Below are 25,913 nucleotides of genomic sequence, written 5' to 3'. Positions count from 1 at the left end.
AGAAAGAGCAACGAGAGTAGAATAGAGAGAAGCAGATGCTATTTTTCATCGCCTTACCTTGTTAGCTAGGTTTTCTAAATACTGCGGCGTGTACTGCTGCACATACAGAGCACCCACGATTTCGCTGAAGACATCCTTCGTCAGCTTGAAACAGGACAGCTCCCAGTCCTTGCTCCCGGTCACGTTCACGATGTCGTGCAGGGTGTCCGTCGCGTACAACAGCAACAGTCCATTGTGAATAATCCTTCGTAAGGATATGCACTTGTGAGTATTGTTTGCGCGTTTAAAACATCGCTTTCTATCTTCGTTTTATTCGATCCACGACTTCGAAAATAGCTATAACTCTCGTACGAGTGTTCGTACGAAATAATAGCCTGTGAGGATATATATTTCAGTGGAAAAGAGAGGATAATGTCCTGGTGGCTATAATAATGAACAGCTGGCCCCGAAAGCATAACGAATTAGCGTTATCGATTCTATCGAACCTTGCCATTCCTCCGCCACAAGCGCGAGCTCGTTTCGACAAATTCGAGGATACGTATCTCTTTCTTGCCTCCTTGAGCTACGTGCATGTGACAGTATTAACGGAACTATAATTTCGATTGAAGTGAAATCATCGTTCCTATTAGTAGAAACTCGGTTCTGGTTGATATAGAGCGAACAGAGTAGCGCAGATGGGCGGAATTTTAGCAACGAAGGGTAATGGACGAATTAGGCACCGATTTACGATGCATGCTCGCTGTTGGTATCAAAATTTACGATCGTACCACGTTTATTAACCGCATACGGTACGCTGGCGTGCACTGCGTACGAACTTCTCTGCTCATAAATGTTACGCCAGACGCTGATAGCGTTCTCCGCGCTAACAACCTTCGCGACATTTAACCTACGCTACGCTTCCATTTTCATCTGCCCCCGAGCTCTCTACGAGATTAATTCTGGCGACGTTGCGACGGTTTAAGAGATGATTTGGAATATCATCTGGAAATTAACTGGCGCACACATTCCTACGAACTTGAAATAAAAGTTGCAAGTCGGACGTTGAAAATTTCAATTTCAAAGTAAACGATCGTAATTCGCGACGACTGATATTCAAAGCTGCAGCAAATGTGAAAAAAGCGTTCCGTATCCAAAGAACGCAACGAGTCCGAGTATTAAGGACGATAGATGGGCAGAAATTGGCGGTAGGATGCGAGCGTCTGGTTCTTTGTTGCGCGGAATACCTTCGGCAGTAATTATCGCGGTTTGCTGGCTGTATTCATCCTCCGGTTGTGTCTGTCTGTCTGCGAGAGATAATAGCGACGGACGAGCATAGGCTGCCAACTGTGACGTTTCGGAATCCCGAGTGTTTGCTTCGCCAACCAGTCCGTTCTGCTGATATTACCGTAAACTGGCAAAGTTCGAGTTTGATAATTTGTAGCTAGCCCGTGTCTTGCTCGTTACCCACTCGAGAAGAATGTGACAATCAACGATGAAACTACCCTCTTTAACTTTCCAAGACTAGTCGAATATTCGAAATAACTGTCCCCTTGTGGTGAGATATACAAAAGGCGAAACTATCAGTCAGCTTGACGTTATAACGTGCTCCGGAATCTGTTGCTTCGAATGTAAGCTTTACATCCGATCAGCAAAGAATTTCACCTTGGATTTGCTGGAAAGGCCGAATTCCACGTGTTCAACGACCGAATAACCCGAGTCAAGGTATCCGAACTTGATCCTCCGGCGAATACCGCATCCTGCTACCTCTTTTACAACGTGCAATTTTTTTCCTTCTCTCTCGATTCACTGAGCAGCAAACATCGTCGTGGGAACTCGACCGAACCGAGTAGCCAATTTACCCATCGAACTTTCTGCTTTCTAATTAAATTCGATGCTTCGTCGATTTTCTTGTTCCTTCGAGTCACTACCGTTTCCGATAGACGCTACGTAAGTCGAGTTACCGATATACTTTACGAATGAAAAGAAAGTTTCCACTTACCAGCAGTTCCACACTCGAGCGTTTTACGCGATTAAAAGTTAAACCTTTCTAATCGTTCAACAAGGATAATAAGCTTCGCAGGAATCACTTAAGGGTAGAGAACATCGTGTTGCCGTTTAACTACGTTGGTACGCGGCTAATACGCATGCATTATGCAAATTCATCGGCGGCCGCATCGTCAAAGCGAAGTCTGTCAACGTTTACGACGTTCCGCAATCGGTACGTGTAATCCAACCGGCATCCAGCGTGAAATTCAACCGAGCGTGGCGAGAACTTCGTTTAATGCAATCAGTACGATTTGCAATAATCGAGGCTTCTCCAAACTACTTGCAGCATGACTCGCTATATCCCCGCACATGGTTCAAACTATCCTAATAAAAACCGTCTACGGTCGTGTAACTACCATGGGAATCAGTTTGTAGGAATTCGCGATCTACGAAACTCATCGCGCTGAAATTTCGTATATTTCTTTGCATCTCCCGCTCTGCGCGAATATTCGGATGAATTGGCACACCGTTCACAAATTCCTCTTTCGATACGCTTTTCCTTTTTTTTTTTTCTTTTTTTTTTTTTTTTATTCGACGTTGAACCGAGAAATTATGGGAAGCAAAGTTTGCTAATTGACGCAACGAAAGGCGATTTAATCGCGTTTCGATTGCCGGTTGTTCCATAGCTTGTTTCGATTACCAACCGAACAAACACACATATCGACGATCTGGCAATTTGTACGTGCGGCTGGATATATTAATCCCCCTGACGAAGAATCCTCGTGGCGATGAAGCTTTCGACCGAATCGGTGGATCGCGCGGTGAAGATCGTTTTTCTCAAACCCCTTGATACGAGGATTAAACGATTGGCGAAACACAATCGCGAAACCGCATCTGCGTGACCGCCATTTCAATTGGCTAGCTCAGTCGTTTTTGAAATTACCACTGTTAATAAAACCTCCAACGAGCGTATCGTTCCTCTTTCACGAATTATTTTATAGATCATTCATCGAAACGATAATGTTATTCACGTTCTTGCTGGCGAATTCAAAATCAACAAGCTCTTCTAGCGTTTGCCCTCCGTTCAATGGATACTTCATTCGTGATCGAACGTATAAAATGTTAAGCAACTTGCAACAATTCCAATCGATCAGGTTGTCTGACGACAGCGTGAATTTGCAGCTCTCGATCCCAAAGGAGCAAGCTCGAAAACGGATGTATCGAAAGCGACGTAAATTTGAACGCGAAACGTTCTTCCGATCAACCAGTTGTAGCTCGTTCAATTAATATTCATTCGTTATGCAATTGTCGGATCGGCAGACCGATATTTACACGCGATCATCAACTTCCGCAACATCGACCACTCGTTATCGGCTTGTATTTCGAGCCAAAGATCAAAACAACATTTACATCGTATAACGTTATTTATGAGGAAAATCAAGGGAAACTGGGATAGCTGACAGTTGAGCTGAAACTTCCGCGTTCGTGAAATTATCATTAGCATACATTGAGTATTACCTTTGAATACATTCCGCTCGTTGACGAACAAACAATATACGAGGAAAGTGAAAATTACGTTTCAAACGAATGTTTTAATCGAATGAGTCCGCCTCGATAAACGAGTTTACGTCGAAAGGAGCCGTGGTATCGATAATTCATCCTATTTACGTCTGCTTTTACACTCGCCATAACAGTTCTGTTTAGCATCTATGGCACGACGAATCGATTGGTTCGGCTAAAAAATATCCGTACGGCTGCCATAAAGGGGAAAATTACGTTCAAAATGTGAATCTCGCAACGAAAAATGGTATGGCGATCGTAAAAATCACCGGCGCACCAACGATGCTCTCTGTCGTTATTTTTAATACCACGCCGGTAGTTTGGTTAATAAACAAGTCGCTATAATAATGGCGAGCGTGGTTTTACTCGTTTCTTTTTTTGAATGCGTTGCTTTTTGCCGCGGTAAACGCGCGTGCAGCTGCAAAACGGTAAACGTGTTCGCGTGCATCCGATCCGCGAACCATTTGCCCTTGTTTTAATTAACGCAATCGATCGACGAGTATTTTTGTTGTACAGAACATGATCCTAACGAGCAGGATTTATTCCCCAGACGCGGAAGCGTGATTATACGGCTGCACCCTAGAACCGTGAAATTGCAACTACAGCCACGGTGTTGTTATTTTCAATTTAGTTCATTTATTAGTCATTATGGGATCTATCAATCAACGTCCATGTAATTTATGGTATTTGTATTTCCTCTGCGTTTTCTCCATTTGATATTCTACTGGCTCACGTGTTTCATCGTTTACTATCATAATACTAATTATACATCTGTGAATCCTGTTATGTTAAAGTGTAGTTGATGAAACCATGAAGGTATGAAACCAACAGATGTCCTAAAGTCTATGAACCGGAGCGTACATTTTCTGCGTTTAAGGTTAAAGGAATGAGGGCCACGTACAAAGACGCGATAGATAGAACACGAACATTCCGCAGTTCTACGATCGATTTTGTTCTACGATTTGTGTAATCAGCTGTTAAGCCAGAAATCATGCGCCGCAGAGGTGTTCGATTAAGGTTCGCGGGTTCCACACGGCTAGGGCCTTTAATATTCCATGGGTCGGGCTTAATGTCGCGGAAAGACCAGCAGGAATCGAATTCGTACTTCCATGGAAGATACGAGCCTGCGAGATTGCGCTTGGCGCTGCATCTTTTCGCGAACGCGATAAATTATTTTCCAACCTTTTCACGGGGGATTTAAATTCCGCCTTATCAAAGCGGCGAGACCGCGAGGTTACGAGAATTTATGGCAGCTGTTTCGTTTCACTGCGATACCGACACCACCTCTTTTCAAATTTCAACGCTGAAAATACCACGCCAGCCCGCGAAAAATCCACCGCGCGTACGCTCTGATTGCCAGGTGCTAGTTACTCTCGAGGAAAGAAACTGGTAATCCTCGAATTTCGCGCGAGTGAGAAATTCTGACGGACTTTCCCAGACAATATATCGAGGCATAAAGTGGCGCTTACCTTCGGGAAAAACGATTCAGCAGTTTCCCAAGGCTGCGGAAGTAACGCGGAGCGGTAACATAAACGTAGACCAGTTGATCGTCGTAGCCGTAAGCAGGACGTTCCCGATTGCGGCTGTGATTGTAAAGATCGGCAGTGGCAGCGCCTAAAGTGGCGTTCAGCAGCGTCCCCCACCTTATCTAACCCAGGAACCAAGCACATCATTTTTCCTCTGCAAAATTGCCGATGATATCGCGGCACGCGTTAACGTCTACTCACATAACCGAAACTTTCTTGCAGATACGACATGTTGAAAGGAACGTACACCCTCTGATCCACGTCCACCCAATTGTATAGATCCTTGTGCTTCGGATAGATCTGCAGCGTCGAAGCGAAAACGTTATTCGATGGATGAAATGGCGTAAAAGGGAACAGGATTGAACGATGGACAAAGAATGAATGCGATTACAAAGTAAATTGTCAAAGGGTCAAAGTGAAAAACGCTTCAAAGATATTTAGAGAGCGATTCGTTATTGGGCTGTAAAAGATGTATCGACTCACCTTGCTGAGAGATAAACAGAACTGTAGCAGCAGATCGGTCTCCGAGGCGCGATCCTTCGGATCCATCGTCTTCGGCAGAAGGCCGTCAACGATCTTCTGAATCCTGCGTGACCTTTGCTCTTCCATTTTATTCTGAAAGCAATCGTCGACTGCGTGAGAACATCCGATTAATAGACTTCAGATCGGTGTGTATTTAATCGGCCACACGTGTAAAATCTGCTCGCCCACTCAACGAGGATAAGCCCGTGGATTCGTCAAAAAGATTCGAGTGTTCCTGCTCTGGTGGTCGTTAAAGGATCAGGATTGATGATCGTGAAAGGGAAACGACGAGATAGGCAGCCGGACAAATGCGTCATCCGTGACGATGGAGAAAGATCGATGGTTTGAACGTTTGTGAAAAGACGGCGGACTGATACTTGGAACGGCGAATCTCGAAAGAACTTGAAAGTTTCATCGCAAAAACTAAACCGCGATTGTCTTCGAAGATGCAAATCCAAGATCCTTCTTTAAAGTTGGAACATCTCAGACGTTTATTACTTGCTTCCATGATAACGACGAACCAACTTTTCCAACGCGGCTTTTCTCGAGGGGAAGGCCGGAATTACTCGAGTGTAAATAATTTCGCGGGAGATCGATGAGCGCTTCCGGCGCGACTCTGCTATCGGAGGGAACGCGTCAACGGGACGAAAAAAGAGAAATTGATCGAAGCTCACATTGATAGGGCCATTCAAGAACGAGGATGGCTGCTGGTTCTATCTTTGGCACGCATTTCGTCGGAATTTTTCCGCTCGAGGAAGGTTACAGCCCGTGCGCCGCGATTCGCCCCGGCGCCGGTTGTACTTCTCTGAATGTCCATGTATGTAGCATAATGGTACGACTATCGAACAGCTTCTTTTTTCCTGCTTCATTTCCTTCTTCTCCCCCGGCGAGCAAAGTTTCACGCGTTCCCCCGAGAACTGGAACAGCGCTCGCCGAAATGTCTTCCGGTAGCTTTCGTCGGGCCATTCTCGCCATCGTCGACACTTTCGTCGAGATGGTCTCAGAGAAGAGGTGTATTTAATAGACCGCGATTTCTTGGAATTCTCTTTGGACGTCTCCATGATCTCCATACACGATACCTAAATTTTACACGTATTCAAGACACGCGTTTAGAGAGAAATAATTTCCATTTGAATCGTCGGTCGACTGCAAGAGCGTAGATTTCACCGTAGAATTATTAGATTCTCTACGTTCTATCGTTTCTCTATTTCCGATATTTTAGCAAGTTCTCCATTAACGTTCTTCTCATTGAGACGAAGAACTACTTGAATTCTCATCGACGCTGGCGAGTAGCATCAGATCGGAGAACAAGACCAAGTTGATTGCTTGAAATCCTTTATGAACAGTTCACGGGCTGTACAAGTCCCGTTATTATTACCGGTTCGACGAATTAAAAGGAACACCGTGAAGTCGATGGGCATCGTTATCGAAGTCGTTAGCGTGGCACAAAGCTGCGGCTTCCATTTCCTTTCGCGACAGTGTGTCATCACGTGCGATCCACCCTCTGCTTTTCCTCCCTCTCTCTCTCCGGCTCTTCAGCTTGTTCGGTCGGCGTGCCCACTTTCCACCCCTGCGCCCCACAAAAATAACGCGACCCAATTTCTCCAAGTTTCCACGGGATCGAGCCATTGATTCCGTGGACGTGGGTTCGATGAGGCGAGATTCTCACCCAACTCCGTCTGTCCTCGAGTGTTCTCCAACGATCGTTTCCTATTCGCTGTGTTCCTCCTTCGGTAAATAAATGAAGTCACGGCGAAGAAGCTCGTCAGCCAAGCAGAGCCAGCGAATGGCATGGTAACTAAAGCAATATCCGTTGGTTCGTGTTTTATTCGCGCGGAACGAACGGCGGAATTGAATGCGCGGCGGGGGATTCCGGCGAAGAACCAAGCCGAAAACCGGTGGATGAAACGGAGAAGCCGAGGCTACCCGAAGGAAAAATTCATCTAACAGAAAGCAGGAACGTCCCAATTATGGGAAATTGGCGTTAGATATTCTGGAACCATTGGAAGATCGGTCGTTTTCTTCGTCGGGGGGAAATTTTACGGAAAGAATTTTCTAAAGAATTTTTACCTTTGCTAAATTTAATAAAGTTTCTGAGGATTGGTGTGGCAGAACTTGGTAGTTTGGTATCTTAGCTATAGCTAGCGTAAAGAGAAAGTAACAAGGGAGAAAGGAAAATGGACTGTAGCGATACAGAAAAGGATAGCAGCGATACAGAGACAGCGATTCTGCCTGGGGAATATTCGGAAAAAAAGTTCGATACAGCGACGCCGAAATCGAAACGACACCCAAGCGGTCAGGGCCGAATTAATGAGCTGGATTCGATTACTCGTCTCGATACCTGGCCAGATTTTTTTGTCCCGACCACGCGCTAAAGCGTCGTAGGGATTTTGAAAATTCAGCCCCAGGCTGCTCCGTGCTTCGGTGAATTTTTTTTTTTTTTTTTTTACAAAACCACGATTCGATTCTCTTCGTTAGTAAAAATTTCACTCAAATCGACAGAACGAAAGATAATTTGAAAAAATGATAATACCTGGAATTCCAAAGAAAACCTAATCTGTTGTTTTAGATTAAATTCGCGCTTAGTTTTGAAATTTAATTTATTTAAATTCTTTCTAGTTTCTGCAGACTAAATTTATTTAAATTTATTCTACTTGACTAGTATCCTTGCATGTTACGCGTTACACTGCGCATGTCGAGAACAGGTACGGAAATAGTAATAACTCGTGGAACAAGGAAGCGTTAATTAAGTAGACGCGTTGTCCAATTCTTTTAATAAACGTTTTAACGCTGCTGGGCTCGAGTAAATTAATAAGGTGAATCCGATAATTCCCGGCCAACGGTCGCGGTTTATTTGCACCGGTTAGAGCTTAACTACTTATATGTATTTTCAGGGTGACAGGGCAGCGCGGTGAAAAAGGTCCGACCGTCGCGTGGCGTTTTATTTCACAGGAGACCGTGCAAAACGCGGCCTGCAGATTAAGCGTCGGAATATAAAACGATGAAACGCGAATTTATTAAATCCGCGTTGCCGGCCAGTCTAACAAAACCAGTTACAAATGGCTGCTCGTCGTTTTCAGAAATTAAGCAAAATGATCCGTATCTCTCTGCCGTCATCTGTCCAATTGCCAAAAAAAGGAACTTGATGAAAGTGGCCGGTGTAATTAATTTCTGGGACGTAAGAATATTTTTAACCAGCGAGAGGACGCGATTAAAATTTTGTCATTCCGTCGGGAGTGCTGGTACGAGTAAACTAATCAAAATTATTCTTTATTGGAATTTTAAAATATCGAAGCTTAGTTGAGTCGCATAACCCAATCTTACTATGTATACGTGTCCTTTTCACTGTTCCACCGTACGAGACGAGATATTCTTCGAACAAAAGCCTTTTTCGCATGCAGATTATTAAAGATGTAGCACGACGTCGCATCGAGTCCCACAAGCAGAGCAACGAGGCCACCGACGAGCCCGGCAAAGTCATTAATTTAAATTTCAATTCGATTTCCATGTTACTCGTTCCCAGAAGCGACGGGGTCCGGCAAGAAATCGTACGGTCCAAACGAAGAACGGTGCAAAAGAGGAACGCGGATGACGTCGCCGTCCGCGTTCGTGATGATGCAAACGGTCACGGTGCATTTAGTCGAATTTCCAGCGTTAATTAAAGTGACGTAATCGTAGGACACGTGTCAGAGATGAAAGCGAGGAATCAGACATCGGGTCGGATATGGCTGGAAAATAAATTGAAGATGGATCGTGCTGAATGGTGCTTCTGTATGTTCTAATGCTCCTTGAAAGATGGAAAATAGAGAGCCGCCTCGGCAAAGGCTGACACGGACCAACCATAATGTCCTTTTCACGAGTCAATTTCGTTTCGAGATACGAGTCGCCCGTAGGTGAAAGTCGAGGAAGCATATTACGTTCAATCATTTGCTACGCATTTGTTACGCTTTAGATTAACACGCGCACTTTTCCACAAAACGAGCATGGAACTACTGTGTTATCGTGCTGAAAATTTTGGATCTTAATTGCCGAAATAATGGTATAGGACTACTACATTTACACTTAGAATTTATATTAGAATAGTTACATATTTATTTGATAAACGATTTCAAAGATATTCATCGATACACACTTGCACGCGTCTCACATTCTTCCATATCACACTGTTAACTGAACAGTTTACGTTCCTTTGTTTTCGAGACGCCGTGCATACACATACTTCCACACACTGATATTCACATACAAGTATCACTACTACGCAGCTAACCTAGTCTGGCACATAAAATCATATATATCTCAATATATCGTATTAATACTGTTTGCTCGTTTTGTTATTTGCGTATGGTAATAACTGGCGGGAAAAAGATCGCGCGCGAAAGTAATTGTTTCAGTGAGATTGTTTAACGAGTTTAATATCACCCTCGGAGTCTCTGGTCCCTCTATCAATTTTCCCAGTTCAAACATCATCGGCCGCGTAACATTTACTTTCCATTCGTTTTCTGACAGTAGAGCGAAACCGTGTCATTCGTAAAGTGGAGATTCGTCGAAAAGTCGCGGTCATATTTACCGCGATAAATCGCCGGGAAAAACTGCTTACGCAGATTCATACCGGATACGAATGTTTTTAATCCGTGGAATATCAGTGGTTTGCGAGAGCAAACGAGGCGACACGACCTCGCTGTGCATTTGCCCGGATATTCAGCCACTTTGACTGCGGATCGATGTTCTTTTGATTTCTCCTGACAATCAAGACACTGGTCTAGAAACGATCGATTCTAAAAACTTGGATCGAGAATGAAGCAAAATCATCGGCTAGAAACTAATTCTCAAGGTTTACAGAGGACCAGTCGTTTCACTGAACCACTGCAGAAGTGATAAAGATATCTTACCGAAAGAATTCTGCATTTCCACGATACATGACACATTTAATTACTGATAATTCGTCGTTCTGTAAACATTGGGTTGCGGGAAATTTCATTAAAAGCTGGCACGCGCGCCGGCAGATGTTAAACGAAACGGCGCGTAACTCGCCAAGCTTCATTAATCAAAATCGCCGTAACGTTCGTACGTCGATGCATCGAGGAAGCTGGTCGTCGCGTTCGATGGATTAATTCCACTGGATCGTTGTGTCCGGTGAATCAATTCGACGGTAGATGATACGAATAAATATAGATACGCTGGGAAAATAACGAAGTCGTATCTACTCTCGGAGGACGTTGCCGAAATTTATCGCGTTCGGTGGCAAAAAAATAGAACTTGGCAGATTAATTTTCAGCTCTCGGCCACCTTGCGATCTGCTCGTAAATTGCGAGGTGTGTTTCCTCGGAAAACGGAAGGTCCCTGGCGAGGTATCGCTGTTCGAATAACGTGCAATTTTTGAAGAGAAAATTCAGGCGCGAGAATACCCCCGGGAACGACTCGATATCGCCAAGTCAGAAAGCGTAACGATATTAATATTCATCGTGCGAATTAATATCAATGGCCACTACTCTGACCGGAATTCGAACGTGGCATTTATTAAATTTAATCGAACCCTTGTATCTGAATTAACGATCTCTCCGCCCGATGAAACGAGCGGCCAGAACGAGGACACTAAATATCGTTGCCGGTTACGTCTGCGCGTTTCGACCTCGTGATATAACCAACAGCCGATCTCTCGTGTTTCTTTCCTCCTTCCGTTGCGAACCGGCCAGCTCGATACAAAATTTATACGCGTTAATTGTTGGATTTATCGAATTCTCTATCTAAATCAAACAGATTTAGTGTGCTTATGTATACGTATACGTGTGTGTGTATGTATTAATATTTATGGATGAAATTTAGTGGTCGGTTATCGTAAATTATATAAAGGGCCACAATAAAATCCGTAAATTATTTAAGACCCACGAGAAGGATGTGCATACAATGTAAACCAAGTATCTGAAATATATGTGCTCGTAAAGATAGTCTATGTTTAATCAATAAACGAACCACTTTATACAATTTTTTAATCGTTTACGAAACGGACATTTCTCATTTATGCGAATAAGCCTGAGGATACCTATTAGAAGTTATAATAATTTCATTGATATATCTGCAGGGTTATTAGGCACATGTTTTATCGAGCGTCGTAAGATTAATAATGGTCTAATGCTTTCTCGGTATATAAATAAGCAAGAGGCATAAAACATGGAGGGAAGAGTAAAACAGACCCTTGAACTCTCCCTTCTTCCATGATAAATCACGCACCTGAGAATCATCAATCCATCCGAAACCACCATCGGTATCCTACGAAATTATACGGCATTGAAAAAGTGGTTTAGAAAATAAAGATGAAAGAAAGAAAAATAAAGACCGCGGAGAAGAAATATCGCAGAGAATGTCACGGAAAATTAAAAAAGTGGTGTTGTCAACGGGCTAAGGAAAACAATGAACAACCTACAATCAGATCTACGAGTATCTGGAAACATCGGTATGAATTGGGGTATTTTCTTTCGGTTAGAAATCAATCCCGAATCAATAAATTAATTTTCCAAAAACAACCGAAGGGTATCTTACTGCTCCAATCCCTAAACATCCATCTTCTCATTTCTTGTTCGATTCAAAGCGACAGATTAAGACGAATGGTAGAAATAACAGAAAAAACTACGCTCGCCAACTGCTTCACTTCCGAACTCGCAATGTACACCGAGTTTGATCTCCATTCGAGAATTTCGTACGAGTGGCCAGTTCGAGGGGATAGTTCGAGAGGATATCGGCGTAATTTCAACGGAAAGCTGCGATTTGCCGCGTGTACATGATAGCTGAAGCTAAATAGGCCAGCCAACGAGTCTGTCAGACTATTTATTCCATGGATGGACCTCTTTATTGCTATCTCGAGGAAATTTCACTGGATCACGACGTTGCTTGTCTGGCGTCGATGCTGCTTCAAACGATGTACTTTCACGAAATTTACCGATTCGTGGGAACAAAGGACGCTGGGATGCTTGTCGCTGCTGAAAAATTCGACCAGAACCGATAGAAAATTGCAAAAACGATATAATCGTTTATTAACGCCGACATATAGACTCTCTATGCTTCTATTCAGGTTCAATGGCTGATTAATGTCCCTAACTGCTTGTCATCAAAGACCGTGAAAAATGAGAACGATCCTCGAGCGGATTTGACTCGAGTTCGAACGACTTCGACATGGCAAAGTATCGTTCAATGGCGTGTTATCGTATGAATAGCTCGACAGGACTGTTGTTTCTTTGAAAAACGGTACTTGCTCAAACAATAGCCTGAATAGATGAACGTTATAAATTGTATTAAGATGAATTAGACAGTTCGCGTATTGTTCGTGCTGCTAATTTCCAGTTCACGTTGAAGGCACCTGTCGCTAGTTAATTAAAGCTACCTGTTTCCGCGTTATAATTTTCCCATGTTGGTTTTCTTTCCTTCGAGTATATTTTCCGAAACAAGCTGCTCGAGCGTGCTGAAAGGGAAACATCTTTTTAAGTATCTAACGAGCAGTTCTGGCCAGCCCCCACTTCATTTGCGCGGCCGCTGAATTCGCAATTTCGTTACCACTTTCGGTCCTTGTTTAATTGCAGTTGCAGAAAAGAAAGAATTTATCTCGTTCGCCGACTGAACTAGGCCGAGAGTTAAATTTGTTTTGCCGTGTACTGTTCCGTTCGTGTTGCATTTTCGAGGGAAACTCGCGTCACGAGCTGCGCTACGTTTGTTCCTCAGCGCGCGCCATTTGTCGGCCAACGTCGCCGGATGAATCAATTACGCAAATTAAATCCGACAGTTTCACCCGCGCGACGGTGGATACGTTTCTCCGGAGGATGTCGTTCGATTTTCATGAGTCGCATTGATTGATTTCCACGCATCCTCGATCCGGTCGCGTGCAAATTCCTCGGCCAGCCAACTCCGTCGCGATCTATTTAAAACTTCCATCAAATTAATTAACTGAAAACTACCGTTACAAGCATCGTCGCGTTGGCATCGTTAAAAATACAACGTTCCAAAGTTGAACGACCCCTTATCGTCGTAGACTCTTCAACCACGTCGCTTCTTAAGTGAAAGTCATGGCATCAAAATTAAAAGATCAATAAGATGCTCGTTATGATCTCTAGTCTTCTATAGTTCTTGGACGAAAGAGTGTTAAAATGAGGAAACGTGAATAAGCGATAAAATGGAAATTGCGTTGCTTCATTCCTGGAAGAATATTCGTAGGAACACGGTGGAACGAGAACGTGTCGAAGACAGCCAAAGTGGAAACGGTCAACGACTAACGCGACGCGGTAGACGGGACACGCGTTATCTGCGCTTTGTCACGACGATTTCCAAGAAAATTGATCTTCTCTCGAATTTTCATCGACTCGGGCTTATCGACCTTGCTCCCTTTCCCTTGTTCTTTTCACTCTGTTCGCATCGGATTCTCTATGAGATTGTTTGCCGTCCTCGTGTAGGCTTTCCCGTTCCATGCGCGCTGCTCTTCATTTACTGATTCATATTGCGAAATCGAGCGGAAGACCTCCCTTGGATTGCAGTCTCGCAATCTCGCAGATCGTTCCACCTTCTCTCTTTCTCGCCTTCGCCTGTAATCATGGAACGCGCGTTTCCTTCATTTTTACTCGACTAACTTCATGAAAATGCAGCACCCTGCTAATACAGTCGGAAAAGTCTCTGTTCTCTCGCTGCAGATTACGAGAGCCGGTCCTCCGTGTCTGGTTTGCATCTTTTCTGATTGTCCGATTTCTTCGTCGTCGATGTCCTGCAGAGAAGATGATACTGTAGTTATTTCTAAAGCATCGTCGCATCGCGCACCAGCAATTCGAACAGGATATCTGGCACACTCCGGTGCGCCTCTAGACGCTATATCCTCCCAGTAAGGAACGCGTGAACGTTGTCGCGTCGATGGTTCCAGGACAATGCGACTCAAAATATCCGATTACGCAAAGATTTCTTGACGACCGGTGAAAAATACGATTAACAAAGAGAATGATTTTACGCGAGAAAATAAATGGAAAATGTAGAGTTGAATTATTTGATACGGCGTTTCGTCCTCGATAAATTTGCAAACTTGATTAGTATATGTCGTAAATTGCTGTTGTTGTCCTGCATAAAATAAGTTTGACAGAGAGGAACGCGTGACGATTTGGGAAACAGAGTGGGAGCTAAAGCTCGACAGGATCGATGTAACGAAGTATAAATCGGCATGAAGTTATGCACCCTTCGAAAGAAGTGCAATTTTTTAAAGCTATGATTTAGTGCATTGATGCGCGAGACTGGGACGATCGTATTTCTGCGGTATGGCACGTCCTGAATTAAAGACACGGGGCTCAGCTTCATTCTATACAAAAGACATATATCTGAACGCGTTACACCGCGCCAACCTGTTCGTATGAAAGCTGCCGTACCGTGTGTTTTATTACGATATATTTTTCCGGACAGCGCAATAACTCTTGCGCGAATTTGTACGGCCGATCATCTCCCGGGAATCAGGTTGCCAGTAAAATTTTCTCCCAGCATCGGCGAATCTGCATGTTACACGATTCGAGCTTACCGAGAAATATTTGGCTTCTCTTTGTACAAACTGAGTGCAGTTAATTTGTGTGCGTTAATTTTAAGTTTGCCTCGGAGCAATAAAATCGTAGAAACTCGTGAGCTCAGATTTTTCGTTATTAAACGACACGGATGTTGAAAACCATGAGGAGTAAAAATTTGCAAGTTCTAATTAAAGGATGGTGACAGATCGCAAGCTCGGCTGTGATAACGAGTGAAATTGAAAAATATGACGTGCGAATATTACAAGCTCTAATTGAGAGTCGGGTAATAGTGGCAAGCAGCAACTTTTACCTACTGCAAATTACGAGATACCGATATGATATTAAAAAAGAAAAAAAAAGACGGGAAAGAATTGCGAATAAATGTAACAAGTTGAAGTGCTATCGGTGCAACCAAAGGAATTGTAAAGTCTGGCTAAAACACGATAGAACGTGGTCAATTGCATTTTTACATTCCATTACAGGAATTTTCAGAAACATTCTTCCTCCATCTGACATCCATACAAACGTAAACCGATCGTGAAACGACAAGGATAGCTTTCGCTGGCGGCATTAAGTATAATCTCGCGTGTATAACTATTCCAGGAGTCAAAAAGAAATGGGAACGCACACGCTCGTATATGGAACTATAAAATCTACACTCAGTGGAAACGTACGATCGCGAAAGGATTTTTATCTTTGGTCGCTATCGACGTCAATGGAACGTACATTACTGCAGTCTCCTAAATACGGGCTTCTAAGTGGTCGCAATTTCAACTGCTCTTTTCTCGCGACACGGTTAACTGACCGAAATCAAACGTTCGAATAGAATCGTCAGAGTCCCAAACAAGACAACTGGAATCACGATTTGTCTTAACTAACCAAATCGATGTCGTATCCTACATTCAAACAACACAAATTTCAATGTTCGCCAGTTCGGTACTTCTGGAAGGAAATTCCGATCGATTTACGAGAGACGGAGAATTTTTCAAACGGAGAAATTGAAATTTATCTCGACGTCGTCGCGTCGTGTTCCCAGCACTGATTTATAGTCGCTTTCCCGGAAGGATGGAAACAAGCGAGTGAATTAGGACAAAATGCAGAGCGAGATCTCGTTGTTGTGGAACTAAGAACTTTCCAGCCGAGTTGCTCGCCCCCTTTCCCTTCTCGTGTCAGTTTCCCGTTCTTCGTCGGACCAACGCTCCTCCGTACGGAGTTCCGTGTATCCAATACGATTTCAATGGAGGGTTCACGGTTCTTCGGCATTTCCCTGTGGGACATTCGAATTTTTGTAGCAGCGTCAACCTAGGGGGAAAGGTATACGACAAATCGTCTTGGAGGAAAGTTTCGGCAGCCTGGAGCGTGACGAGACGATGGATACATTTATTCGCCTGTCTCTGTAGGTCTTACGTTTCCTTAGAAATTGCCAGTTCAGTATAATTCATGAAAGCCTGACATTGGACAAAACGCTGTAACGGGATAAATATACCTAAGGTATTTGATGCGAAACGACCTTGCTGTATATTTTACTGGCAAACAAGAGGGTTAGTTCTACACCCGATATCGCGTCCAGCCGTTTTGTTGAACTTTGTGCTTCGTTGAGATAAGTAGGGTACATCTCGCGGATGATTCATGGACCCTAGTTTCTGGGAAAGTCTGCTTGGCGATCGCCAAGCAAAAGACGTCGTTGAACTTTCGGTCAACAATTTGAAATCGAGTCAACTTACAGTACATTCATGAGTCGTTTCGATAAAGATGGTTGCCCCTAATGCGCTTCGAGTACCGTTCGAGAATTCGACGTTATCAGCGAGTCACTTTACTGGCCAAGTTCGACGAAGAAGTTGGCACGAATTACGCGCATAGTTCACCGCGGTGCACCATAACTGTCTCGCGATACAACACACTTAGCTTAGAATTAATTCCGGTGGTGGAACCGTAATACTACGAGTGATTTGCTAAGATCGCTTCCGGTGGTGTTCGAGTTCGGATACCGTGAAACCTATGCCAAGGCATAATGCCAAATAACGCTATAACGAAGCGAATTATTGCAGGCGCGAGAGGATGCTGCAAATTTTGACGCCCACTCGATCGATGCTCGCGGAATTTTCTACCAAATTCGATTACACCTGCCGCATGAAAATTCCTATGACGTACTGCGCGATCGCTTGCATAACGATGAAACGTTCCGAATGACACGGCCTTCGTAAATGACGCTTTGACGAATATATTTTTCCACTAACAGGCTAACACGATGATTTGGATGAAATCCGCGCCCCATCAACATATCGAAGCAGTTCCTTTGGATTTATACGAAAAGCATCCGGACGCAAGTTTCCGAATTTAGTCGCGCTCGTTCCGATAAACCGAAGTAGAACAGATCGTTTCGTCTTTCCAATTTCTCCTCGATTTCTTCCTCTCTCGTTCCATTAGCACGGTAACTCTGTTTCACCGAAACAATCGTTACCTCCGGATAGATAACACGCGAAGTTTGAAGTTTCCAAACGTAATCTGATCCTGATACAGCGTTCGTTCCTGTTGCGCTTACGAATCCGCCTGAAAACTATTTTCAGTAACGTCGATCGAACGGAAGTTCGTCTGCAACTAGAGGAAGGGGTTGTCTTTGGCAGGAAAAAAGCGGCTCGGTAAACGTAACTGCTCCAGGCGAAAACTTCGATGCAGTTTATCTTTGGCCGAGAAGCGATTTCGTTATCGGGTCGGCGCTCGTACAGACGGCTGCTTTTTCCATGCGGGCAAACTTGTTTCGAATTTCTAAATTCCCTTTCGGTACAGCGGTTCGTCTCGCCAAAGACAGTTAATCGCTCCAAGTTCTACGAATAAATCTTACGCCCTTGTGTTTACCAGCGCTCGTTTTTTAAGATTTCTAACACTTATGCCACGTTCGTGTCGACCAAATCATTTCAGAGATCTTCACTGTTCGCTATTTGCAAAAGCCAGTAGCAAATATACTATCAATGAATATTTTTCACCACCTATTCATGCATTGCTTTCCAACAGCCACCAGGATACAGCATAGCGTTTCCTCTCGGAACCCTTACTTTCAACTCTCCCTTTGGATTTTCGCTCGTCACGCACTATTCACCCTCGAGAGATCCCATCCCCGTCTACGTACACTGTATATACACACACACACACATACAATGATCACGTATGTACGTCTCATAACGCTTGAAATATGCGCACACGTACTTGCACGGTTCTCAAGCGTCTTACAAATCCTCGCGACTCCACTCGCACGACATGACAGAGCTTTGTCGCGAATCATTTATAATCCTCCATCAACACTTGCCGGGCTTATGAATTCAAGCTTCTACTCTCGCGAATATTCTCGCGATCAATGAAACCGGCGAAACGATTCCACGCAACAGATATCGTTTCGCAGCGTTGGATATCGCGTTTCGATCCGATGATTTTCTTTCTTTTTATTTCTTTTATGTAAGTTCGCGTTTAAATAGCACGATATAACGGAGTACTCGACTAGGCTGGATTTATACGACGATACAGCCAACCTAATTAGGTTCCCGACGTTCGATCGATCATGCCAGGCCGCATACCATACCGCGAATACTTCTGGATCGGATCGGCACGGCGATCAGCGGTTAATATCGAGATTGAGATTTCGACAGCACTGACAAGTGGGTCACGTGTACCTGACGTCTCGAGTCACAGGCTTCTTCGCCACGCATTTACATTCCACGGAAAATGAGAAAAATCTGCATCCTCGGTCAGGTATTGTAAACTCCGTTGAGCGTCGATCTCGAGCATTGCAAGGTTACGTGTAAGACGAGTTACGTATTGCCACGAATGTTGGCTCGTCTCCTCCTTTTTACATTTCCTAATCTTATTGCTATATCGTACAGCACAATAGTACAGATAATTCTCTAATCAATTCTAAGCAATTCTGCAACAAATACAAAGATCGACACGCACAAATGTCGATTGAGATTCGTCGTTCAAGTTACCAACGAATATAAATCGACGCGTATTATGTGCTAGCCCTTAGCAAATGGGACGATTCGATTAATTTTTTCGTAATACAAGAAGCATCGATAGGTAGAACAGCGGAACAACGGTTTCGTTGAACTAAATACGTTTCAGGAAACTCGACCAATACGTCAGTCTTCCGAATGCAACCATAATTTGTACTCATCCATTACATCGAAGCAGAGAAACCGCAAGACCGGTCGATCAGTCATCGTAGCGAAACGCTCGATTGCTCTACTCCTACCCCCGGGCAAACTAGAACCAGTTCCCAACATATTAATTGATATTCGAGAGGGGTTCCAAGTGCCTGGCCATGGTTCTCGAAGACGAGAGCTGGAATCCGGGTAGCACGAAATTAATAATAATTTCGATCGCATTGGCGCGAGTTTAATTCGTATTGATCGGCTGCGTCCCAATTTCAAAAGGGTAGGGGGTGCAATTATCCGCCTCTATATGCTCACTGGCAGCCCACGATAAAGGAAATCGAAACAACAACGCAGTATACGCTGGAATCGTACACGAGCTCGTTTATTCGTAACGTTTGTTTAGTAACGTTTCGCTGCGTTCTACTCTCGCCGCGATCGAATCGCCATCGCGAGTAAATTTAGACGATGGAAAACGAATGACCGAGAGCACCTAACCGGCCACATTTTCGTTAAAACGTTGGAAGGTCGATGCTTCGCCGACCGAGATATAAAAGCGGATCGAATTAAAAAGACGAAGAACGCGAGGAAAAATAGCAGAGATTTCGTTTATTAGCAGCGAGAATTTACGACGGTCATGCCGTGGCCAAACTTGTTATCGAGTAATTCGGGAAAGTCGTAGAGCACGCAGACAACACGTCACGATCGTCCGGCCAAAACTGATAGCGTGATATATTGCTACCACGTTGCGTGGCACGGCTACCGAAATACGAACGTAAACGCGAGCAAAATACTCGCGCACATTTTGAAAAAACCTGTCCTTTCCTACAGAGGTAGACCCTATTTCATCATTTTGCTGTCGAGTTTCGAGGAAATATTTTTTCCATGCCGTCGACTGAAACGCATCGGTATTTTATTTGACGAAACGTCATATGTTCCGTAGGTTCGCGTGTAAAGATTGGCGTAGCGAAGGAAATTTGCTCGGCTGTCAGGATACAATTACTCACGTACCTTGATCATGGTGTAAGCTCGGCTTTCCTCGTGGACCGCCCTCTTTCGCTGCTTCTCCATCATCGAGTACGCCTTGGCCCATCGTAATCGTTCTTCCTGTGACACGACACAGTAGATTCAGCTAATCGTCGATTATCTACGCTAGTGGTTACTAAAACTATCTTCCATGATACATCGAGTCCATAACGGGAGGAAACGTAAACGTGGCGCGTTAAATTAATCGCGATATTCCTGGCCAATTTGTTTCCAGAACAAATATTTCCTTTCGTTTAAACGATCCGACGTTCGACTTCGTGCTAGGAATACGTTGCAGCGGAATCGACGGTGGAAAATTCACGCAGAGTCGCGCTAAAAGGCGTAAACGCTCAACGAATCGGCGGCAATGAAGCCTCGGCAGTTGTTTTTCTCGTATCGCTTTTCTCTCCACTATTTACACGCGGTGAGAAACACTAAACGCTTTAAACTCGAACCTCTTAAAATGGAACGGATTTCGCATTGCGCGGGGTTACGCGTCGTTGCCGTTTCAACGCCACGGCTGCAGCGCTTAATTGCCTGGCAAAAATTAGCTCAGCTAATTTCACCCTTTTATCGTGCACTTCCCAGTTTAACAGAGAGACACGGACGTTTTTATTGGTTGAAATTGCGCAAACATCCGACAGCAGAATGCTTTGACAACTCTTTCTTAATTCCTGTCTCAAGCTTATCGATTCGTTCGTTTCTTTATTTATCTTTTATTCAGTGCGCTGATTCGCAATATCTTCGAAACAGAGGATTCGTGTGAAAGCAATTATCGACAGCGGCGTGTACACGCCAACGTGTATTAAACACTTTGACAGCCACGCCGAAATCACATGTTTCGCTCAGGACACCACGGGAGTATTTTTATTATTCAAAGCATATAATGGCAAAATAATAATAAACTGATGACGTAAGACAACATTCTTTCCCAATGGACCGTTTATCTTATTGATGATCACGAGTGACCACTGTGGCGCCTTGGTAACAGCTGATAGCGACATATTATAACGAAGCTTCGTTTATTTCAACGAACCACTCGCATTCGTTGTTTTCTCATATGCAAAACGTCCAAAATATATCGTTGAAACGTGTAGAAGATATTGGTAAACAGTATTTGCTCATTCTACATACTAGGTTGTCCGAAAAGTTCCTTTCGTTATATGAGGAAATGATAGATGCACAGAATTTTTCCTTTTATATTATTTTATTGAATTGTATATGACCCACTTTGTTTTATTATTCCCAAATGGATCATACATAATTCAATAAAATAATATAAAACAAAACATGTTATGCATCCACTAATTCCGTATAAAGAGAAAGAAACTTTTGGGACAACCTGTTATAGTGATATAGTATGTGCACACTTCTGACTGTGCGACACGAAATGCAGAAGAAAGAAGGGCAAGCGTACCTGGCACGAAAATTTTGCAGAGAATGCTATAAAAAAATATTAAACAAGATCAAATATTGCTAAGAATCGGACCAAAAAGGTGACCACCTATTGTCCAGATTGTATTGATGACCCACACTTATGTTTAAAGTGTTTTAACACAATGCACCGTTAGATGCGACATTTGTTCTTTTTTTTTTTTTTATTGATGTTCTAATAAAAATGTTTAATTGTTCAATGAGGCACTTTTTATTTCAAAGTATCTTCTATTTATCGGTTATATTCAAAACACCCTAACTGCAAATTTTCATTCAATTTTTACAATTGTAAGAAGTTCAAGCGCTGCGGTTGTCAACGACCAACGTGGCAGTCAAAGTGTTAAAGAGACGAGACAAAGAAGTTTGTCTCCCTTGATCGGATAAGAAGCGTAAAACAACAAGGCTCGAACGATATAATCGCGGTATCAATTAATCGATTTTGTTAATGATTCGTAACGCGGATGAAATACGTCGACCGCAACACGAACGTTCCATTAATCATGGAGATCGAGCCGGTAAATCAGTGACAGTGCAGGAAATAGTTACTAACGAGGTGTTTTAATGGCACCGCTAGGAACACGATAGATCGTTCGCAGGTACCATCTTTATGGATAATACATGATCTTGCACGCGGTAGAACGCTTTAAAACGTAAATAAATAAAACGAGTAAAAAGTATCGTTTCTAATTGTCAGCCTGGATATTCAATTTTCGGACGTAGCTCGCTTAATAATGATTGATAAGCGAATTTCTTCAATTAGATGCCAGGTAAACCGATTAACTCGGCTCAAATAACTTTAACTCGTAGTATAATACAAACGAGATAGTCACGGTGCCAAAAATTGAATTTATTACGATTCGCGCTGTCGTCGATGGAATCGTAATATTTTTCACTTAGAACCGGTTTCACTTACCGATCGCATAATCTGGATATGAAAATGTTTAGGACAAACACGTTAACAGCGACTGCGACAAGGCCAGTCGCGTATCATGCTCATCGTAACAGTAATTCTACACAGTCGAATCGGACTCCGTGCATTATCATAATCGATATTTCGTTAGCATAATGAAACGATACTCTTGCTCGTTACGAAATGGAACGTCCGCACGAAACGCGACGCGGCACATCGATGTAATTTGCCCTCTGAAATGGCTACAATCGAAACAGGAACAGTCGCGCGATTAAAATTCTCCTCGCTTCCTGATACACGCGGTGTATCGTTTGTTTGTTTAAAGCAATTAATCGCATATGCAATTTCCCTCTACACGCATAACCTTTATCCGGTTATTGGCGTATTAAAAAACGATTAGAAACGGCGAAACAATTGTTCCCCGATCTGTCGTTTTATAATTTACCTTTTATACGCCTCTTCCGAGTACTCGTTAATTCCCGCGACTTCGACCAAACAGAATCGACGAACAGCATCAAAAATGGTCAAACAAAATGGGAAAAAGCATATTTTTACTGATGTTCGAGTTACAATGGTTCGACAAAAAATTTGCACTTTTATCACAGAAAACCTTTATCCACGTATTGTACGTGTTGCACGTACAAAACACTTTGTAGTTTCAGTATCACCGTAACGAGATACGACTGTCGCGATTAGATCGGTAAGATCAGAACGCACTCTGGAAATGTATATAGAAATTTCAGTAATTTCAGTCGACGTTCATAACCATGCTAATAAGATTGAAAAATGTTTCAATGACACGCGTGATGTATTCACAAAAGACTGCTACGAGCGCTCAGACATCTTCGCGGGCTACTTAGAATCTTGCGCAGGAAACTTTTCTTACGAAATAAAGTACGAACAAGACGACACTTTGACGAATAATCTCCAATTGCCAATCGTCCATCCAAGCGATCTTTTCGTGAATTTTCAAACGTTGTCGCTCAAATCGTTGAAAACCGACGATTTTGAAACTCGCGATGATAAGCAAATAATATGGAGAGGGAAGAAACGATGGGCGGTGATGCAGAAGGCGCCGGATCGGAAGGTCAAGCTGTGCGGGGAAGATGGAAAATTAGGAAGATAGTTGTTCGATGTGAGCCGAGGACTTTGGCGGTCGGCCAACCAGCTCCGACTATTTCGACGTACACCTCGCCGGTTGAAATTCCTGGCTCCAGTCTGTCCTACTCTTCTGTCTGCCCTAGCAGCCGCGTCTAGCGTAGTCCGCGTATCTGGCATCCAGCTAACGGAGCTACACGAACCCCGGCCGACTTCCTCTTCGTTTCCAGCCTTCCGGCTTCCCGATTCTGGCCGAGTTTCCGCACCCATTGCTCTCTTTGCTCCGCGATTTATGTTATTTTTCCAGCCACAGCTTATCACCTCTCGTATCGCGCTCGCTTCGTTCGCGCACCGCGGGACATTGACAGAATTATAGATAATCTGTTGGAAATTTCTGAACCTACGTTCGAGCTCGATCCTAACACTGCTACGTTCTTCCGGTAGCCTTCGACGTGCAATTCTACTTTCTCACATTTTCTACTTTTTTAACATTCAAAAGTATCTCAAGTTTGCACAAAATATGGAAAGATTCGTCTTATACGATAGAAATTGGTTTTATTTGAAAGCTTTGTTTAAGAGAAAGAGCAAGATCGAAATGTACAAATTCAACGAGGATTTTTCTTCTTCCTTCGGAAGGGAGCTGTTCCAAGATATTTCGACCGATCTTGTAAAAGATAGAGGGAATGCATCGATCGAGCATCGATCTGCAAATATGCTACATTTGCCGCGTCGATCAAGAATCGAGCCATTATTCATCCGCAACGAGCTCGTCACGAGCCGTAGCGTTTGATTGAAATTCAACGTGCTGATGGCTCCTTACCGACCGAAACGACGCCGATATTGAATTCGTGGCTCCAACATTATCGAACTCGTGCTTCCAGCCTGTGTTCATACGACAAGGATAATCTTAGCGATACAGGTGTAAGCGTAACAAGGACTCGCATAGACGGGACAAACTTTATCATCGTGAGAAGTTAATTACAAGTCGATTTCGTTTCATTCTCCGTGCTGAATCTACGTAATACCATGTTCATATTTCGAACTATTTCATTGTAAATCGCCAAAGATTAGTGGAAAAACTTGGCACACTTCCTACTATTATTAGCATAAAGGTAAACCCAATGGAATATGTTTACAGTAAAAGCAACTTTTATATATTTCCGATAAATATCTTGGAGCTTTCACGTGGCTTTCGAATTGGACCAAAATAATCGTCACAGACGTGTTTTGTTACAATTTTGTTTAGCACGTGCTTGTGTAATCTACGCGTGTGTATATAAAAATTGTTTGTGATAAATGTTCAGATACTTTTGCGAGCCAGTGTACGACAGAATTGTACGAAACAAGACACCGGTGAAACCGAACTCGATACCACAAACCCGCACCAACGAAAGCACGAGAAAGAGAAGAATATCAGAGTCCTGGGTTGATTTGTTTCGTCGGTGTGTCCGTCAGCCATTTTCTCTGCAACCGGTCTACTAACAGACAAGTTAAGTATCATCAGGGCTGGTACCCTTTCACGTCGAGGTTAAGTATTAAAATCCTCTCAGCCTTAAGCTCTTATCACAATCACAAGTAGGTTCGTCAGACAAAAGAGTCGACGCGTTGAGATGGGAACATCCAGCGGGAGCTGCGCCCCGATGCACCGTTTTATGCAGCGTGCCAAGCTTCCAGCGAATGTCCGAACGCCCCTTTTTCAACGTCTCCCTAGGCTTTTATTAAAAAAGTCCTGTCAGCCGCGGAAATTATCTGGCGGTTAATACGCCACCGTGCTTTAATTTATCATTCCGTAATTAATTCCCTGTGCGCGCGTTTTGTCCGACTAAGAATGGATATGACGTTCTTTGAAAGAGCGTTAACCAGAACGGAAATTCGACGAGAGAAGCTTCTTCCCTACGAGCGACAAAACGACGAATCTGCGCTTATGGTCTGCTGCTTTTAGGCTTTTCTATATTTCCCAGAAAAATAGAGAATCGACAGAGGGTTTTCGAGAGAGAACGAGTAAGAAAGACTCGTCGATCGAACATCACGATCTTGTTTAAGACGGTGAACAGCTGAAAACTACTCGAAAACCCTCGACTCAGCGAAGGAGCATCGAGAGACGCACTCGAAGCGTCTCGAGCCTCCGACTCCTCGTGCACGGACACCGTTTCCCGCAATATTCTCTTCATCCGTGCCACTCGTACTTACACTTCACCTTTTATAAAAAGCAAGC

General features: G+C 43.5%; 1 protein-coding gene across 2 annotated transcripts in view; it reads right to left on the bottom strand.

Annotated features, from left to right (window-relative positions):
* LOC126921957 (neprilysin-1-like) overlaps positions 1 to 25,913 on the bottom strand; it is a 74,105-nt gene that overhangs the window by 5,163 nt on the left and 43,029 nt on the right. Inside the window, exons 7-11 of one of the 2 annotated variants that reach the window (XM_050734051.1) lie at positions 20,242 to 20,337; positions 5,535 to 5,666; positions 5,253 to 5,351; positions 4,995 to 5,173; positions 58 to 244 (exon numbers count right to left, since the gene is read on the bottom strand). In XM_050734051.1, coding sequence (XP_050590008.1) covers positions 58 to 244; positions 4,995 to 5,173; positions 5,253 to 5,351; positions 5,535 to 5,666; positions 20,242 to 20,337 — 693 coding nt within the window. The remainder of the gene's footprint in view (positions 1 to 57; positions 245 to 4,994; positions 5,174 to 5,252; positions 5,352 to 5,534; positions 5,667 to 20,241; positions 20,338 to 25,913) is intronic. The other variant, XM_050734052.1, reaches the window with a different exon arrangement.

This window comes from Bombus affinis, chromosome 11 (genome assembly GCF_024516045.1).
Source record: "Bombus affinis isolate iyBomAffi1 chromosome 11, iyBomAffi1.2, whole genome shotgun sequence".
Classification (NCBI taxonomy): Eukaryota; Metazoa; Arthropoda; class Insecta; order Hymenoptera; family Apidae; genus Bombus; species Bombus affinis.
This window is presented reverse-complemented; position numbering and strand designations above follow the sequence as displayed.